The sequence below is a fragment of the Somniosus microcephalus genome, chromosome 1 (genome assembly GCF_052327205.1).
Source record: "Somniosus microcephalus isolate GS21.2 chromosome 1, FLI_Smic_1.0, whole genome shotgun sequence".
NCBI classification, from domain to species: Eukaryota; Metazoa; Chordata; class Chondrichthyes; order Squaliformes; family Somniosidae; genus Somniosus; species Somniosus microcephalus.
Window position 1 is genome coordinate 5,204,257 of NC_140987.1, and position 15,845 is coordinate 5,220,101.

The following is a 15,845-nucleotide window of genomic DNA, read 5'->3' on the forward strand; positions in this document are numbered from 1 at the left end:
AAAACCGTAAACAATGCATGCAGGGCAGAACTAGGCCAATATCCATTAATAATCACTATCCAAAAAAGAGCCACCAAATTTTGGAAACACCTAAAAATGAGCAACCCCCACTGCTATCATTACGAAGCCCAGAAATGCCAAGAGAGGACCATAAAGAAGAATACCCTCAGTCAACTAGTCCTGGGACTCAGTGAAGTAACTACTAACAATAACCAGCCCCAGGACAGCGACAGCGTAACACAAAGAATTCGACCCAACACAATCGTCACTAAGCAAAAGGAAAAATATCTGTCATATTGGGCAGAAACAACAAAAACCCAAAACAAACTCAATTGCTACTTGGCCCTAAACAGACAATACAACATGGCTGATTACCTGACCATGGTAAAGGATAGCAAACTGAGAAAAACCTTGACAATGTACAGACTTAGTGAACATAGCCTGGCGATCGAAAAAGGTAGACACAGGCAGACCCGGCTACCAAGAGAGGACAGGATATGCTCTCACTGCAGTCAGGGAGTGGTGGAGACAGAGATGCACTTCCTCACAGCTTGTAGAAAATATCAGGGCATAAGGAAGAATTTCTACCCAAAATTCACAAAAATATGCCCGGAATTCAGAAATTTGAATGACGACCAAAAACTCCCATACCTACGAGGGGAAGAGAGAAATTGTGTAACCTTAGCGGCACACTATGTTACAGCTTGCCATAAACAGAGGGACAACCACTAAATATAAGAAAAGAGTATATACAAATTATATGAATGTATATTTATACACTCAGGGATATATCTGTTTATACACTGTATGGATAGATCTGTATTTATGTGTTCAACCATGAATGTTTTTCGATGCTTTGGCAACATAAGATGTACCTTGTCATGCCAATAATGCGATTTGAATTTGAATTTGAGTGGTGTGGGGTATCTCAGTGTTACAGTGAGGTGTGTGCGGTATCACGGTGTTACAGTGAGGGGTGTGGGGTATCACAGTGTTACAGTGAGGGGTGTGGGGTATCACAGTGTTACAGTGAGGGGTGTGGGGTGTTACAGTGAGGGGTGTGGGGTATCACAGTGTTACAGTGAGGGGTGTGGGGTATCACAGTGTTACAGTGAGGGGTGTGGGGTTTCACGGTGTTACAATGATGGGTGTGGGGTATCACGGTGTTACAATGATGGGTGTGGGGTATCACGGTGTTACAGTGAGGGGTGTGGGGTATCACGGTGTTACAGTGAGGGGTGTGGGGTATCACGGTGTTACAGTGAGGGGTGTGGGGTATCACGGTGTTACAGTGAGGGGTGTGGGGTATCACGGTGTTACAGTGAGGGGTGTGGGGTATCACGGTGTTACTGTGAGGGGTATCATGGTGTTACAGTGAGGGGTGTGGGGTATCACGGTGTTACTGTGAGGGGTGTGGGGTATCACGGTGTTACAGTGAGGGGTGTGGGGTATCACGGTGTTACAGTGAGGGGTGTGGGGTATCACGGTGTTACAGTGAGGGGTGTGGGGTATCACGGTGTTACAGTGAGGGGTGTGGGGTATCACGGTGTTACAGTGAGGGGTGTGGGGTATCACGGTGTTACAGTGAGGGGTGTGGGGTTTCACGGTGTTACAGTGAGGGGTGTGGGGTATCACGGTGTTACAGTGAGGGGTGTGGGGTGTTACAGTGAGGGGTGTGGGGTATATCAGAGAGTTACAGTGAGGGGTGTGGGGTGTTACAGTGAGGGGTGTGGGGTATCACGGTGTTACAGTGAGGGCTGTGGGGTGTTTCAGTGAGGGGTGTGGGGTATCACAGTGTTACAGTGAGGGGTGTGGGGTGTGGGGTATCACTGTGTTACAGTGAGGGGTGTGGGGTATCACAGTGTTACAGTGAGGGGTGTGGGGTTTCACGGTGTTACAGTGACGGGTGTGGGGTATCACGGTGTTACAGTGAGGGGTGTGGGGTATCACGGTGTTACAGTGAGGGGTATCACGGTGTTACAGTGAGGGGTGTGGGGTATCACGGTGTTACAGTGAGGGGTATCACGGTGTTACAGTGAGGGGTGTGGGGTATCACAGTGTTACAGTGAGGGGTGTGGGGTTTCACGGTGTTACAGTGACGGGTGTGGGGTATCACGGTGTTACAGTGAGGGGTGTGGGGTGTTACAGTGAGGGGTGTGGGGTATCACAGTGTTACAGTGAGGGGTGTGGGGTTTCACAGTGTTACAGTGAGGGGTGTGGGGTTTCACAGTGTTACAGTGAGGGGTGTGGGGTATCACAGTGTTACAGTGAGGGGTGTGGGGTTTCACGGTGTTACAGTGACGGGTGTGGGGTATCACGGTGTTACAGTGACGGGTGTGGGGTATCACGGTGTTACAGTGAGGGGTGTGGGGTATCACGGTGTTACAGTGAGGGGTATCACGGTGTTACAGTGAGTGGTGTGGGGTATCACGGTGTTACAGTGAGGGGTGTGGGGTATCACGGTGTTACAGTGACGGGTGTGGGGTATCACGGTGTTACAGTGAGTGGTGTGGGGTATCACGGTGTTACAGTGAGGGGTGTGGAGTTTCACAGTGTTACAGTGAGGGGTGTGGGGTTTCACAGTGTTACAGTGAGGGGTGTGGGGTATCACGGTGTTACAGTGAGGGGTGTGGGGTTTCACGGTGTTACAGTGACGGGTGTGGGGTATCACGGTGTTACAGTGACGGGTGTGGGGTATCACGGTGTTACAGTGAGGGGTGTGGGGTATCACGGTGTTACAGTGAGGGGTATCACGGTGTTACAGTGAGTGGTGTGGGGTATCACGGTGTTACAGTGAGGGGTGTGGGGTATCACGGTGTTACAGTGAGGGGTATCACGGTGTTACAGTGAGGGGTGTGGGGTATCACGGTGTTACAGTGAGGGGTATCACGGTGTTACAGTGAGTGGTGTGGGGTATCACGGTGTTACAGTGAGGGGTGTGGAGTTTCACGGTGTTACAGTGAAGGGTGTGGGGTATCACGGTGTTACAGTGAGTGGTGTGGGGTATCACGGTGTTACAGTGAGGGGTGTGGAGTTTCACGGTGTTACAGTGAGGGGTGTGGAGTTTCACGGTGTTACAGTGAGGGGTGTGGAGTTTCACGGTGTTACAGTGAGGGGTGTGGGGTATCACGGTGTTACAGTGAGGGGTATCACGGTGTTACAGTGAGTGGTGTGGGGTATCACGGTGTTACAGTGAGGGGTGTGGGGTATCACGGTGTTACAGTGAGGGGTGTGGGGTATCACGGTGTTACAGTGAAGGGTGTGGGGTATCACGGTGTTACAGTGAGGGGTATCACGGTGTTACAGTGAGGGGTGTGGGGTATCACGGTGTTACAGTGAAGGGTGTGGGGTATCACGGTGTTACAGTGAGGGGTATCACGGTGTTACAGTGAGGGGTGTGGGGTATCACGGTGTTACAGTGAAGGGTGTGGGGTATCACGGTGTTACAGTGAGGGGTATCACGGTGTTACAGTGAGGGGTGTGGGGTATCACGGTGTTACAGTGAGGGGTGTGGAGTTTCACGGTGTTACAGTGAAGGGTGTGGGGTATCACGGTGTTACAGTGAGGGGTGTGGGGTATCACGGTGTTACAGTGAGGGGTGTGGAGTTTCACGGTGTTACAGTGAGGGGTGTGGGGTATCACGGTGTTACAGTGAGGGGTGTGGGGTATCACGGTGTTACAGTGAGGGGTGTGGAGTTTCACGGTGTTACAGTGAGGGGTGTGGGGTATCACGGTGTTACAGTGAGGGGTGTGGGGTATCACGGTGTTACACTGAAGGGTGTGGGGTATCACGGTGTTACAGTGAGGGGTGTGGGGTATCACGGTGTTACAGTGAGGGGTGTGGGGTATCACGGTGTTACAGTGAGGGGTGTGGGGTATCACGGTGTTACAGTGAGGGGTGTGGGGTATCACGGTGTTACAGTGAAGGGTGTGGGGTATCACGGTGTTACAGTGAGGGGTGTGGGGTATCACGGTGTTACAGTGAGGGGTGTGGGGTATCATGGTGTTACAGTGAGTGGTGTGGGGTATCACGGTGTTACAGTGAGGGGTGTGGGGTATCACGGTGTTACAGTGAGGAGTGTGGGGTATCACGGTGTTACAGTGAGGGGTGTGGGGTATCACGGTGTTACAGTGAGGGGTGTGGAGTTTCACGGTGTTACAGTGAAGGGTGTGGGGTATCACGGTGTTACAGTGAAGGGTGTGGGCTATCACGGTGTTACAGTGAGGGGTGTGGGGTATCACGGTGTTACAGTGAGGGGTGTGGGGTATCACGGTGTTACAGTGAGGGGTATCACGGTGTTACAGTGTGGGGTATCACGGTGTTACAGTGAGGGGTGTGGGGTATCACGGTGTTACAGTGAGGGGTGTGGAGTTTCACGGTGTTACAGTGAAGGGTGTGGGGTATCACGGTGTTACAGTGAGGGGTGTGGGGTATTTCTCGCTCTGTATTGTGTCTGTTTGGGGTACTGAGTGTACTGCCTTTTTGTTCAGGGACTGAAGTGCTGGGATTGGATGCATCGACCCTGCTGGATGTTGGGGAGGATGCTTCCCTGGCTGTGGTTCAGTCACTGGCCCGCTTCATGGCTCTGTATTTCACTAACCAGCCCCTGTTCGTGCTCCCGCCTCACCACATTGACACCCTGCCGCCCCTGCACTTCAAACCAGGTAAGAGTCAGTTCCGACCTTGTTGCAGTCCAAGGCTGATCTCCCGTGTAACTGAGCTCGGGCCTGTGAGAGCGAGCCGGCCACGGCTGGCTGCACCGTGAGTAGCGGACTCGGGAGGGCAGACACGAATCGACCTATCTGACTCGCAATGGGCCAGTGTGTAAAGGGGGAAAGACAGACAGAGGGAGGAGGCTCCCACATGGCCTCAGCTCTCCGTGGATGATGGTCAACTGGAGCAGGGCACCTGTCCTCACTGTCGGGGATGGGGAACTGTCACTCAGTCAATGTTACTGAGTCTGACTGTAACCCGAGCTCGGGCCTGTGGTACAACCTCCCGATCTGATGGTCAGGTGAATTGCCGCAATAGGATCACATAGGATTACACAGGTGTTTCTGCTCCACTCGAGCCTCCTCCCGCCTTTCCTCATCTAACCCCATCAGCATAACCCTCTATTCCCTTCTCCCTCATATGCTTATCCAACTGCCACTTACATGCAGAATTGCACACAGTACTCCAAGTCTGGTCTAACCAAGGTTTGATACAAGTTTAGCATAACTTCCCTACTTTTCAATTCTATCCCTCTGGGAATAAACCCTAGTGCTTGGTTTGCTTTTTTATGGCCTTGTTAAGCAGTGTTAGTGATTTGTGTATTTGTACTCCTAGATTCTGCAAGTTTATTAATGTCAGCTTGTAATTTGTTGCAGTCCTCCTCAGTATCCCCCCCCCCCCCGCCCCCCAATTTGGTGTCGTCCGCAAATTTAGAAATTGTGTTTTTGATTCCAAGGCATAATTGGTCAGTATAAATTGTGAACAGCAGTGGTCCCAGCACTGAACCTTGTGGACCACCACTACCTACCTTCTGCCACTGTGAATAGCTACCCTTTACCGCAACTCTCTGCTTTCTGTCTTGAAGCCAGCTAGCTATCCATTCTGCTACTTTGTCCCCTGACTCCACATCCTCTGACCTTATTCATTCGTTGATTATGTGGTACATTATTGAAGGTTTTTGAAAATCTAGATAAATTACATCTACTGCATTACCCTTGTCTACTCTCTCTGTTACTTCTTCAAAAAATTCAATAGACCAGCAAAGGAATGGAAATCCAAAGGTAATACTGTTCGTAGCAGGATGTCCCAGACCGGGGAGCGGTGTGTATCGGAGGGATTGTGACAGTTTGTGGGGTGCTGCTGGTCTCCGGGGGAGGGTTTGTGGGGTGCTCCCGGTCCCCGGGGGGAGGGTTTGTGGGGTGCGCCCAGTCCCCAGGGGGAGGGTTTGTGGGTTGCTCCCGGTCCCCGGTGGAAGGGTTTGTGGGGTGCTCCCAGTCCCCAGGGGGAGGGTTTGTGTGGTGCTCCCGGTCCCCGGGGGAGGGTTTGTGGGGTGCTCCCGGTCCCCGGTGGAAGGGTTTGTGGGGTGCTCCCAGTCCCCAGGGGGAGGGTTTGTGTGGTGCTCCCGGTCCCCGGGGGAGGGTTTGTGGGGTGCTCCCGGTCCCCGGTGGAAGGGTTTGTGGGGTGCTCCCAGTCCCCAGGGGGAGGGTTTGTGTGGTGCTCCCGGTCCCCGGGGGAGGGTTTGTGGGGTGCTCCTGGTCCCCGGTGGAAGGGTTTGTGGGGTGTTCCCGGGGGGAGGGTTTGTGGGGTGCTCCCGGTCCCCGGTGGAAGGGTTTGTGGGGTGCTCCCGGTCCCCGGGGGGAGGGTTTGTGGGGTGCTCCCGGTCCCCGGGGGGAGGGTTTGTGCGGTGTTCCCGGGGGGAGGGTTTGTGGGGTGCTCCCGGTCTCCGGGGGAGGGTTTGTGTGGTGCTCCCGGTCCCCGGGGGGAGGGTTTGTGGGGTGCTCCCTGTCCCCAGGGGGAGGGTTTGTGGGGTGCTCCCAGTCCCCAGGGGGAGGGTTTGTGGGGTGCTCCCGGTCCCCGGGGGGAGGGTTTGTGGGCTGCTCCCGCTCTCTGGGGGAGGGTTTATGGGGTGCTCCCGGTCCCCGGGGGGAGGGTTTGTGGGGTGCTCCCCGGGGGAGGGTTTGTGGGGTGCTCCCGGTCCCCGGGGGAGGGTTTGTGGGGTGCTCCCCAGGGGAGGGTTTGTGGGGTGCTCCCGGTCCCCGGGGGGAGTGTTTGTGGGGTGCTCCCGGTACCCAGGGGGAGGGTTTGTGGGGTGCTCCCGGTCTCCGGGGGAGGGTTTATGGGGTGCTCCCGGTCCCCAGGGGAGGGTTTGTGGGGTGCTCCCGGTCCCCAGGGGGAGGGTTTATGGGGTGCTCCCGGTCCCCAGGGGAGGGTTTGTGGGGTGCTCCCGGTACCCAGGGGGAGGGTTTGTGGGGTGCTCCCGGTCCCCAGGGGGAGGGTTTATGGGGTGCTCCCGGTCCCCAGGGGAGGGTTTGTGGGGTGCTCCCGGTACCCAGGGGGAGGGTTTGTGGGGTGCTCCCGGTCTCCGGGGGAGGGTTTATGGGGTGCTCCCGGTCCCCAGGGGAGGGTTTGTGGGGTGCTCCTGGTCCCTGGGTGGACAGTTTGTGGGCTGCTCCCGGTCCCCGGGTGGACAGTGTGTGGGATGCTCCCAGTCCCCGGGGGGCCAGTTTGTGGGCTGCTCCCGGTCCCAGGGGGGCCAGTTTGTGGGCTGCTCCCAGTCCCCGGAGGGACAGTGTGTGGGCTGCTCCCAGTCTCCGGGTGGACAGTTTGTGGGCTGCTCCCGTCCCTGGGTGGACAGTGTGTGGGCTGCTCCCGGTCCCTGGGTGGACAGTGTGTGGGCTGCTCCCCGTCCCCGGGGGGAGGGTTTGTGGGCTGCTCCCGGTCTCCAGGTGGACAGTGTGTGGGCTGCTCCCGGCCCCCGGGTGGACAGTGTGTGGGCTGCTCCCGGTCTCCGGGTGGACAGTGTGTGGGCTGCTCCCGGTCCCCGGGTGGACAGTGTGTGGGCTGCTCCCGGTCCCCGGGTGGACAGTGTGTGGGCTGCTCCCGGCCCCCGGGTGGACAGTGTGTGGGCTGCTCCCGGTCCCCGGGGTGGACAGTTTGTGGGCTGCTCCTGGTCCCCGGGTGGACAGTTTGTGGACTGCTCCCGGTCCCCGGGGGAAGGGTTTGTGGGCTGCTCCCAGTCCCCGGGGGGCCAGTTTGTGGACTGCTCCCGGTCCCTGGGTGGACAGTGTGTGGGCTGCTCCCGGTCCCTGGGTGGACAGTGTGTGGGCTGCTCCCGGTCCCCAGGTGGACAGTGTGTGGGCTGCTCCCGGTCTCCGGGTGGACAGTGTGTGGGCTGCTCCCGGTCCCCGGGGGGGCCAGTTTGTGGGCTGCTCCCGGCCCCCGGGTGGACAGTGTGTGGGCTGCTCCTGGTCCCTGGGTGGACAGTGTGTGGGCTGCTCCCGGTCCCCAGGTGGACAGTGTGTGGGCTGCTCCCGGTCCCCGGGTGGACAGTGTGTGGGCTGCTCCCGGTCCCCGGGTGGACAGTGTGTGGGCTGCTCCCGGTCCCCGGGTGGACAGTGTGTGGGCTGCTCCCGGCCCCCGGGTGGACAGTGTGTGGGCTGCTCCCGGTCCCCGGGGGGCCAGTTTGTGGGCTGCTCCCGGCCCCCGGGTGGACAGTGTGTGGGCTGCTCCTGGTCCCTGGGTGGACAGTGTGTGGGCTGCTCCCGGTCCCCGGGTGGACAGTGTGTGGGCTGCTCCCGGTCCCCGGGTGGACAGTTTGTGGGCTGCTCCCGGTCTCCGGGTGGACAGTGTGTGGGCTGCTCCCGGTCCCCGGGGGGCCAGTTTGTGGGCTGCTCCCGGTCTCCGGGTGGACAGTGTGTGGGCTGCTCCCGGCCCCCGGGTGGACAGTGTGTGGGCTGCTCCCGGTCCCCGGGTGGACAGTTTGTGGGCTGCTCCCGGTCCCCGGGGGGCCAGTTTGTGGGCTGCTCCCGGCCCCCGGGTGGACAGTGTGTGGGCTGCTCCCGGTCCCCGGGTGGACAGTGTGTGGGCTGCTCCCGGTCTCCGGGTGGACAGTGTGTGGGCTGCTCCCGGTCCCCGGGTGGACAGTGTGTGGGCTGCTCCCAGTCCCCGGGTGGACAGTGTGTGGGCTGCTCCCGGTCCCCGGGTGGACAGTGTGTGGGCTGCTCCCGGTCCCCGGGTGGACAGTGTGTGGGCTGCTCCCGGTCCCCGGGTGGACAGTTTGTGGGCTGCTCCCGGTCTCCGGGTGGACAGTGTGTGGGCTGCTCCCGGTCCCCGGGTGGACAGTGTGTGGGCTGCTCCCGGTCCCCGGGTGGACAGTGTGTGGGCTGCTCCCGGTCCCCGGGGGGCCAGTTTGTGGGCTGCTCCCAGTCTCCAGAGGGACAGTGTGTGGGCTGCTCCCAGTCCCTGGGTGGACAGTTTGTGGGCTGCTCCCGGTCCCCGGAGGGACAGTTTGTGGGCTGCTCCCGGTCCCCGGAGGGACAGTGTGTGGGCTGCTCCCAGTCCCTGGGTGGACAGTGTGTGGGCTGCTCCCAGTCCCTGGGTGGACAGTGTGTGGGCTGCTCCCGGTCCCCGGGTGGACAGTGTGTGGGCTGCTCCCAGTCCCCGGGTGGACAGTGTGTGGGCTGCTCCCAGTCCCCGGGTGGACAGTGTGTGGGCTGCTCCCGGTCCCTGGGTGGACAGTGTGTGGGCTGCTCCCAGTCCCCGGGTGGACAGTGTGTGGGCTGCTCCCAGTCCCTGGGTGGACAGTGTGTGGGCTGCTCCTGGTCCCTGGGTGGACAGTGTGTGGGCTGCTCCTGGTCCCCGGGTGGACAGTGTGTGGGCTGCTCCCGGTCCCTGGGTGGACAGTGTGTGGGCTGCTCCCAGTCCCTGGGTGGACAGTGTGTGGGCTGCTCCCGGTCCCCGGGTGGACAGTGTGTGGGCTGCTCCCGGTCCCCGGGGGGCCAGTTTGTGGGCTGCTCCCGGTCCCCGGGTGGACAGTTTGTGGGCTGCTCCCGGTCCCCGGGGGGCCAGTTTGTGGGCTGCTCCCGGTCTCCAGAGGGACAGTTTGTGGGCTGCTCCCAGTCCCTGGGTGGACAGTTTGTGGGCTGCTCCCGGTCCCCGGGGGGCCAGTTTGTGGGCTGCTCCCAGTCCCTGGGTGGACAGTGTGTGGGCTGCTCCCGGTCCCCGGGGGGCCAGTTTGTGGGCTGCTCCCGGTCCCCGGGTGGACAGTGTGTGGGCTGCTCCCGGTCCCCGGGTGAACAGTTTGTGGGCTGCTCCCGGTCCCCGGGGGGCCAGTTTGTGGGCTGCTCCCGGTCCCCGGGTGGACAGTTTGTGGGCTGCTCCTGGTCCCTTTAATATTGAAGTGTGCTTCTCAGAGTGCGATGTTTAGTGTGCGGAGCTGTGCTGTGCGGGGCGGGGACTGTTGGTGCTGTGACTGATCCCTGTTGTGTTTTGAACCTGATGACAGACCGCCTACCTCGAGTAGTCCCTTTGCAGCAGTCCCGTGTAGCATCCGCTGTGCGAGAGCAGCACCTGTCTGCTGTTTGGAGCGTGGAGTGCGCAGTTGATCTGATGCTCGTTGGCAGGCTGATTCCTGAAGCGGTGTGGCTGGCCCTGGAGCTCGGGGACTGGAAGACTGCCGTGGTTCTGGGCCTAGCTTTCAATCTCTACAATCGGAGCATCCCTGAGCTTGCCAGGTACGTACGTGGTCAAATACTCCCCCAGTGTTAGTCTTTGTGTGACACTGGCATCGCACACACCAGCACAAGCCTGGCTTGCACACGCCAGAGAGCAGCAGTCTCTGGCTAGCCATCAGGGGCAGAAACCCCAGCTGATTTTCCCTCTCTTCCATCATTCGAGCTGGGGTCAGCTAACTCTGAGTACAGGCCACCGAATGGTTACTCACTGCCTGACGGGGTGCACGAGGCTGGATTAATCCTCCTTGCCTCCCTCGGGTACAGGGTTTGTCTGGGTCACAATGCACAGCTCTTCAAACACTTTCAGTGCAGGTATTACAGATTACTTAGTATTTAGAGCTCAGAAACAGACCATTCGGCCCAACTGGTCTGTGCCGGTGTTTATGCTCCATTCGAGCCTCCTCCCACCCCTCTTCATCTCACCCTATCAGCACATCCTTCTATTTCTTTCACCCTCATGTGTTTATCCAGCTTCCCCTTAAATGCATCGATACTATTCGCCTCAACCACTCCCTGTGGTAGCGAGTTCTGCATTATTACCACTCTCTGGGTTGCTGCGGAACTGATTTTATCACCGCTGTAAATAATGGTATCCTATAGTGCATTTCACAGAGGAAACGGCCCAGGAGATTCCAGGCTGGTTTCGGGGGGGTGGGTGGGTGAGGATTACAGGCTTGGTTTGGGGGGGAAGGGGGATTACAGGCCTAGTTTGGGGGGTGAGGATTACAGGCCTAGTTTGGGGGGTGAGGATTACAGGCCTGGTTTTGGGGGGTGAGGATTACAGGCCTAGTTTGGGGGGGGGTGAGGATTACAGGCCTGGTTTGGGGGGGTGAGGATTACAGGCCTGGTTTGGGGGGTGAGGATTACAGGCCTGGTTTGGGGCGGTGAGGATTACAGGCCTGGTTTGGGGGGGTGAGGATTACAGGCCTGGTTTGGGGGGGTGAGGATTACAGGCCTGGTTTGGGGGGTGAGGATTACAGGCCTAGTTTGGGGCGGTGAGGATTACAGGCCTGGTTTGGGGGGGTGAGGATTACAGGCCTAGTTTGGGGGGGTGAGGATTACAGGCCTGGTTTGGGGGGGTGAGGATTACAGGCCTGGTTTGGGGGGTGAGGATTACAGGCCTGGTTTGGGGCGGTGAGGATTACAGGCCTGGTTTGGGGGGGTGAGGATTACAGGCCTGGTTTGGGGGGTGAGGATTACAGGCCTGGTTTGGGGGGTGTGGATTCCAGGCCTGGTTTGGGGGGGTGAGGATTACAGGCCTGGTTTGGGGGGTGTGGATTACAGGCCTGGTTTGGGGGGTGAGGATTACAGGCATGGTTTGGGGGGTGAGGATTACAGGCCTGGTTTGGGGGGGTGAGGATTACAGGCCTGGTTTGGGGGGTGAGGATTACAGGCCTGGTTTGGGGGGGTGAGGATTACAGGCCTGGTTTGGGGGGTGTGGATTACAGGCCTGGTTTGGGGGGGTGAGGATTCCAGGCCTGGTTTTGGGGGGTGAGGATTCCAGGCCTGGTTTGGGGGGTGTGGATTACAGGCCTGGTTTGGGGGGGTGAGGATTACAGGCATGGTTTGGGGGGTGAGGATTACAGGCCTGGTTTGGGGGGTGTGGATTACAGGCCTGGTTTGGGGGGGTGAGGATTACAGGCATGGTTTGGGGGGTGAGGATTACAGGCCTGGTTTGGGGGGTGAGGATTACAGGCCTGGTTTGGGGGGGGTGAGGATTACAGGCCTGGTTTGGGGGGTGTGGATTACAGGCCTGGTTTGGGGGGTGAGGATTCCAGGCCTGGTTTTGGGGGGTGAGGATTCCAGGCCTGGTTTGGGGGGTGTGGATTACAGGCCTGGTTTGGGGGGGTGAGGATTACAGGCCTGGTTTGGGGGGTGAGGATTACAGGCCTGGTTTGGGGGGGGTGAGGATTACAGGCCTGGTTTGGGGGGTGTGGATTACAGGCCTGGTTTGGGGGGTGAGGATTACAGGCCTGGTTTGGGGGGTGAGGATTACAGGCCTGGTTTGGGCGGTGAGGATTACAGGCCTGGTTTGGGGGGGTGAGGATTACAGGCCTGGTTTGGGGGGTGAGGATTACAGGCCTGGTTTTGGGGGGTGAGGATTACAGGCCTGGTTTGGGGGGTGAGGATTACAGGCCTGGTTTGGGGGGTGAGGATTACAGGCCTGGTTTGGGGGGTGTGGATTACAGGCCTGGTTTGGGGGGTGAGGATTACAGGCCTGGTTTGGGGGGGTGAGGATTACAGGCCTGGTTTGGGGGGGTGAGGATTCCAGGCCTGGTTTGGGGGGGTGAGGATTACAGGCCTGGTTTGGGGGGGTGAGGATTACAGGCCTGGTTTGGGGGGGTGAGGATTACAGGCCTGGTTTGGGGGGGTGAGGATTACAGGCCTGGTTTGGGGGGGTGAGGATTACAGGCCTGGTTTGGGGGGTGAGGATTACAGGCCTGGTTTGGGGGTGAGGATTACAGGCCTGGTTTGGGGGGTGTGGATTACAGGCCTGGTTTGGGGGGGTGTGGATTACAGGCCTGGTTTGGGGGGTGAGGATTACAGGCCTGGTTTGGGGGGTGAGGATTCCAGGCCTGGTTTTGGGGGGTGAGGATTCCAGGCCTGGTTTGGGGGGTGAGGATTACAGGCCTGGTTTGGGGGGTGAGGATTCCAGGCCTGGTTTGGGGGGGTGAGGATTACAGGCCTGGTTTGGGGGGTGAGGATTACAGGCCTAGTTTGGGGCGGTGAGGATTACAGGCCTGGTTTGGGGGGGTGAGGATTACAGGCCTAGTTTGGGGGGGTGAGGATTACAGGCCTGGTTTGGGGGGGTGAGGATTACAGGCCTGGTTTGGGGGGTGAGGATTACAGGCCTGGTTTGGGGCGGTGAGGATTACAGGCCTGGTTTGGGGGGGTGAGGATTACAGGCCTGGTTTGGGGGGTGAGGATTACAGGCCTGGTTTGGGGGGTGTGGATTCCAGGCCTGGTTTGGGGGGGTGAGGATTACAGGCCTGGTTTGGGGGGTGTGGATTACAGGCCTGGTTTGGGGGGTGAGGATTACAGGCATGGTTTGGGGGGTGAGGATTACAGGCCTGGTTTGGGGGGGTGAGGATTACAGGCCTGGTTTGGGGGGTGAGGATTACAGGCCTGGTTTGGGGGGGTGAGGATTACAGGCCTGGTTTGGGGGGTGTGGATTACAGGCCTGGTTTGGGGGGGTGAGGATTCCAGGCCTGGTTTTGGGGGGTGAGGATTCCAGGCCTGGTTTGGGGGGTGTGGATTACAGGCCTGGTTTGGGGGGGTGAGGATTACAGGCATGGTTTGGGGGGTGAGGATTACAGGCCTGGTTTGGGGGGTGTGGATTACAGGCCTGGTTTGGGGGGGTGAGGATTACAGGCATGGTTTGGGGGGTGAGGATTACAGGCCTGGTTTGGGGGGTGAGGATTACAGGCCTGGTTTGGGGGGTGTGGATTACAGGCCTGGTTTGGGGGGTGAGGATTCCAGGCCTGGTTTTGGGGGGTGAGGATTCCAGGCCTGGTTTGGGGGGTGTGGATTACAGGCCTGGTTTGGGGGGGTGAGGATTACAGGCCTGGTTTGGGGGGTGAGGATTACAGGCCTGGTTTGGGGGGGGTGAGGATTACAGGCCTGGTTTGGGGGGTGTGGATTACAGGCCTGGTTTGGGGGGTGAGGATTACAGGCCTGGTTTGGGGGGTGAGGATTACAGGCCTGGTTTGGGGGGGTGAGGATTACAGGCCTGGTTTGGGGGGGTGAGGATTCCAGGCCTGGTTTGGGGGGGTGAGGATTACAGGCCTGGTTTGGGGGGGTGAGGATTACAGGCCTGGTTTGGGGGGGTGAGGATTACAGGCCTGGTTTGGGGGGGTGAGGATTACAGGCCTGGTTTGGGGGGGTGAGGATTACAGGCCTGGTTTGGGGGGTGAGGATTACAGGCCTGGTTTGGGGGTGAGGATTACAGGCCTGGTTTGGGGGGGTGTGGATTACAGGCCTGGTTTGGGGGGTGAGGATTACAGGCCTGGTTTGGGGGGTGAGGATTCCAGGCCTGGTTTTGGGGGGTGAGGATTCCAGGCCTGGTTTGGGGGGTGAGGATTACAGGCCTGGTTTGGGGGGTGAGGATTCCAGGCCTGGTTTTGGGGGTGTGGATTACAGGCCTGGTTTGGGGGGTGAGGATTACAGGCCTGGTTTGGGGGGTGTGGATTACAGGCCTGGTTTTGGGGGGGTGAGGATTACAGGCCTGGTTTGGGGGGTGAGGATTCCAGGCCTGGTTTGGGGGGTGAGGATTACAGGCCTGGTTTGGGGGGTGAGGATTACAGGCCTGGTTTGGGGGGTGAGGATTACAGGCCTGGTTTGGGGGGGGGTGGATTACAGGCCTGGTTTGGGGGGGTGAGGATTACAGGCCTGGTTTGGGGGGGTGAGGATTACAGGCCTGGTTTGGGGGGGTGAGGATTCCAGGCCTGGTTTGGGGGGTGAGGATTACAGGCCTGGTTTGGGGGGTGAGGATTACAGGCCTGGTTTGGGGGGGTGAGGATTACAGGCCTGGTTTGGGGGGGTGTGGATTACAGGCCTGGTTTGGGGGGGTGAGGATTACAGGCCTGGTTTGGGGGGTGAGGATTACAGGCCTGGTTTGGGGGGGTGTGGATTACAGGCCTGGTTTGGGGGGGTGAGGATTACAGGCCTGGTTTGGGGGGTGAGGATTACAGGCCTGGTTTGGGGGGTGAGGATTACAGGCATGGTTTGGGGGGTGAGGATTACAGGCCTGGTTTGGGGGGTGAGGATTACAGGCCTGGTTTGGGGGGGTGTGGATTACAGGCCTGGTTTGGGGGGGTGAGGATTACAGGCCTGGTTTGGGGGGTGAGGATTACAGGCCTGGTTTGGGGGGGTGAGGATTCCAGGCCTGGTTTGGGGGGTGAGGATTACAGGCCTGGTTTGGGGGGTGAGGATTACAGGCCTGGTTTGGGGGGGTGAGGATTACAGGCCTGGTTTGGGGGGGTGTGGATTACAGGCCTGGTTTGGGGGGGTGAGGATTACAGGCCTGGTTTGGGGGGTGAGGATTACAGGCCTGGTTTGGGGGGGTGTGGATTACAGGCCTGGTTTGGGGGGTGAGGATTACAGGCCTGGTTTGGGGGGTGAGGATTACAGGCCTGGTTTGGGGGGTGAGGATTACAGGCATGGTTTGGGGGGTGAGGATTACAGGCCTGGTTTGGGGGGTGAGGATTACAGGCATGGTCTGGGGGGGTGAGGATTACAGACCTGGTTTTGGGGGGGGGGAGGATTACAGGCCTGGTTTGGGGGGTGAGGATTACAGACCTGGTTTGGGGGGTGAGGATTACAGGCCTGGTTTGGGGGGGGTGAGGATTACAGGCCTGGTTTGCAGGGGTGAGGATTACAGGCCTGGTTTGGGGGGTGAGGATTACAGGCCTGGTTTGGGGGGTGAGGATTACAGGCATGGTCTGGGGGGGTGAGGATTACAGACCTGGTTTGGGGGGGGGGGAGGATTACAGGCCTGGTTTGGGGGGTGAGGATTACAGGCCTGGTTTGGGGGGGTGAGGATTACAGGCCTGGTTTGGGGGGGGTGAGGATTACAGGCCTGGTTTGCAGGGGTGAGGATTACAGGCCTGGTTTGGGGG

General features: G+C 59.1%; 1 protein-coding gene across 1 annotated transcript in view; it reads left to right on the forward strand.

The window, feature by feature from the left end:
- Positions 1–15,845, forward strand: part of cplane1 (ciliogenesis and planar polarity effector 1) — a 341,103-nt gene that overhangs the window by 75,514 nt on the left and 249,744 nt on the right. Inside the window, exons 16-17 of the mRNA XM_086002590.1 lie at positions 4,492–4,665; positions 9,999–10,227. Of these exons, the coding sequence (XP_085858716.1) occupies positions 4,492–4,665; positions 9,999–10,227 (403 nt within the window). The remainder of the gene's footprint in view (positions 1–4,491; positions 4,666–9,998; positions 10,228–15,845) is intronic.